Genomic DNA, 2,357 nt, shown 5'->3' with positions numbered 1-2,357 from the left:
TATGAATGTCAATCTCAAAACCGTGTTAAATAACACGAAGAACTTCATGCAATTCATGAAGTACGTTAACATTGACATGGACCTGCTATTGGTAAGTAATGATCAACTTGAGTATAACAGGCTTACTTGTCTCCAAGTGCATATTTCTAACATGCTGTTCTGGTCTCGACTTCAGGTGTGTTTGAGCTACACAAAAGACAGATGAACTCTCAGCCGATGCCACCTACACCAACCGAAGTGAAGCGAGTCCTTGCGGTTGCAAAAGCAGGCTTCGATAAAGCAATGGATTAACTCAGAAAGAAGAAGGACAACTCCAGACCGATTCTTACAAAGACAAGGATAGCCTTCATCAACAGATATATCACGGCCTATCTGTGTCTGGGCCAGGGTATACTTGTCGGCGCAGCCGAAAATATGTACGGCAGTGAGTTTCAGGCGGTATATAATAGCGAGCTGACATTATCTGACCGTGGCGAACCACACATTGTAGTACATGTTGCAAATCATAAGACGAGCGTCACGCAGGACTGCCGCATTGCCCTTAATCCCTACTGGACTGATAATTTTGATTTATATTTCAGGTACGTGCGCACCATCATCTTCCGTCCGAAGAATCCGACACACCCGTACTTCTTAACGCAGAGCGACGGGCGCCATTTCCTGAAGGTCAGCAACGTGATCGAAAAGCTGCAGAAGCAGTACAAGGTTCCAAAAATCACCTCATCAACAGCTCGGTGCTCGTGGGAGACGTGGGTTGAAGGAAGGCCTGAAGCCCACAGGAAGTTATTCGCCGACTACCTGTGCCATTCAGCGGAGGAAGCAAGAAGCCACTACAAACACGGGTTTGCGAAAACTTCGATTGACGCTCTTGCTGTTTTGGAGGCTATCAAGAAGGATCACGGGGTGGACGGCAAAGGCAACCGTGTGTCATTAACCGTGGACGCAGCGGTTGCCCATCGTACCTGGGCGGTGGCGACAACATCAGTCGATGTGACGCCTGCCGCTGAACATGAGGTACCACCGTCCACAGCCACGCCACCGAAAACAGTCTTTCCAAGATCACCGAAGACGCCGAAGGACCTTAAGGTGAAGCGTATTATGGACCAGCTGAAAGAGAAAGTGGCAGGGCATATCGCCAACGTGACCCTTCCCACCACCAATTGATAGACATGGAGAAGGCTGCTGGCCGGAAGATGAGCACAGACAATGTGACAACCATACAGCGCTCCCTCTGGACCATGGGGGACAATGCTCTGGCGGACAAAATGGTCATTCGTCTTTTGGTGAACGTGAGGAAAAGACAAAAAGTGCCGTACAAGGACCTGATTGCATCCACGTTGATGGCCAAAGACTTGGTGAGGAACAAGTATGCCGTCAAAATAAAGGAAAGCTTACTGCAGTCCAAGTTTCTTTCCATGAAAAAAACCTACCAGAGCTCTTCCCTGAATCCGGAAGGCGATATGCTGAGGGTCCTCATCAAAGAACAGAGCTGGCCTTACGTTTGTCTCCGCAGCACTGCCAACAAAGGGCAAGGTGTCTTCGCCAACTCGTTCATCAAGAAAGGACAGGTAGTGTGCGATTATCACGGCCAAACGATTTCGTCGGAGGAGGGAAAGAAACGGATGAGGAGCACGGACTCGATGGCCACCAATTACATGCTATTTTTAAAGCAAGGTAAGATTTGTATAGATGCAGCTAATCAATGCAGTTGTCATTCCAGGGCGGAATTCATGAAGACATACGGGCGGCATATGAACCATTCGGCCAAAATGTGGAATGTGAAGCCGAAGGCAGTGGACTTAGCTGGTACTACCGTTATCTTACTACTGGCAATTCGCGACGTAAAAGCAGGCGAAGAGCTCCTCTTCGACTATGGGGTCCGAAGAGGGGAAGATGGGGAAGATATAGATTGGCTGAAGAAGTAAAGGTCTTTCCCCGAATAGGTAAGTAATAGGGTAGGTATGGTAGGTAGGGTAGGCATGGTTAAGGGCCCATCTGTGACTATGAACAGATGGTAGGTATAGTATATAGATGTTGTAGGTAGGGTAGGCACGTAGGTAGGGTAGGTCGGTATTTGGGGTATGTATGGTAGGTTTGTAGGTATCGTAAGTAGGTAGGTAGTAAGGTGACAAACCCGATCCGTTTTTTTGGTTTGATGGTTTGGTTTGTTAGGTAGTGTAGGTAGGGTAGGTAAATACGGTAGGTAGGTAGGTAGGTTATGGGGTAGGGTAGGGGGGTAGGTAGGTAGATGACACCCCCGGATCGAAAGCAGTCTTTTTCAGTTCGAGGGTGGGGAGCTGGCGATGTGTCACTCCTAATGTGGCTTACTGTGAACAATCCAACGTTTTGTTCCCAGG

At 48.4% G+C, this 2,357-nt stretch overlaps 1 protein-coding gene across 1 annotated transcript; it reads left to right on the top strand.

Moving 5' to 3' along the window:
• Positions 1-1,169: 1,169 nt before the first annotated feature.
• LOC127872272 (N-lysine methyltransferase KMT5A-like) lies at positions 1,170-1,925 on the top strand. Its single transcript, XM_052415602.1, has one exon. It carries the CDS (start codon positions 1,170-1,172, stop codon positions 1,923-1,925), a length of 756 nt encoding a protein of 251 aa, XP_052271562.1.
• Positions 1,926-2,357: the final 432 nt, after the last annotated feature.

Source organism: Dreissena polymorpha, chromosome 3 (assembly GCF_020536995.1).
Source record: "Dreissena polymorpha isolate Duluth1 chromosome 3, UMN_Dpol_1.0, whole genome shotgun sequence".
NCBI classification, from domain to species: domain Eukaryota; kingdom Metazoa; phylum Mollusca; class Bivalvia; order Myida; family Dreissenidae; genus Dreissena; species Dreissena polymorpha.
This window is presented reverse-complemented; position numbering and strand designations above follow the sequence as displayed.

Coding starts and splice junctions, on each gene's coding strand:
- LOC127872272 (XM_052415602.1), top strand. CDS start 1,170: ATGGAGAAGGCTGCTGGCCGGAAGATGAGCACAGACAATGTGACAACC.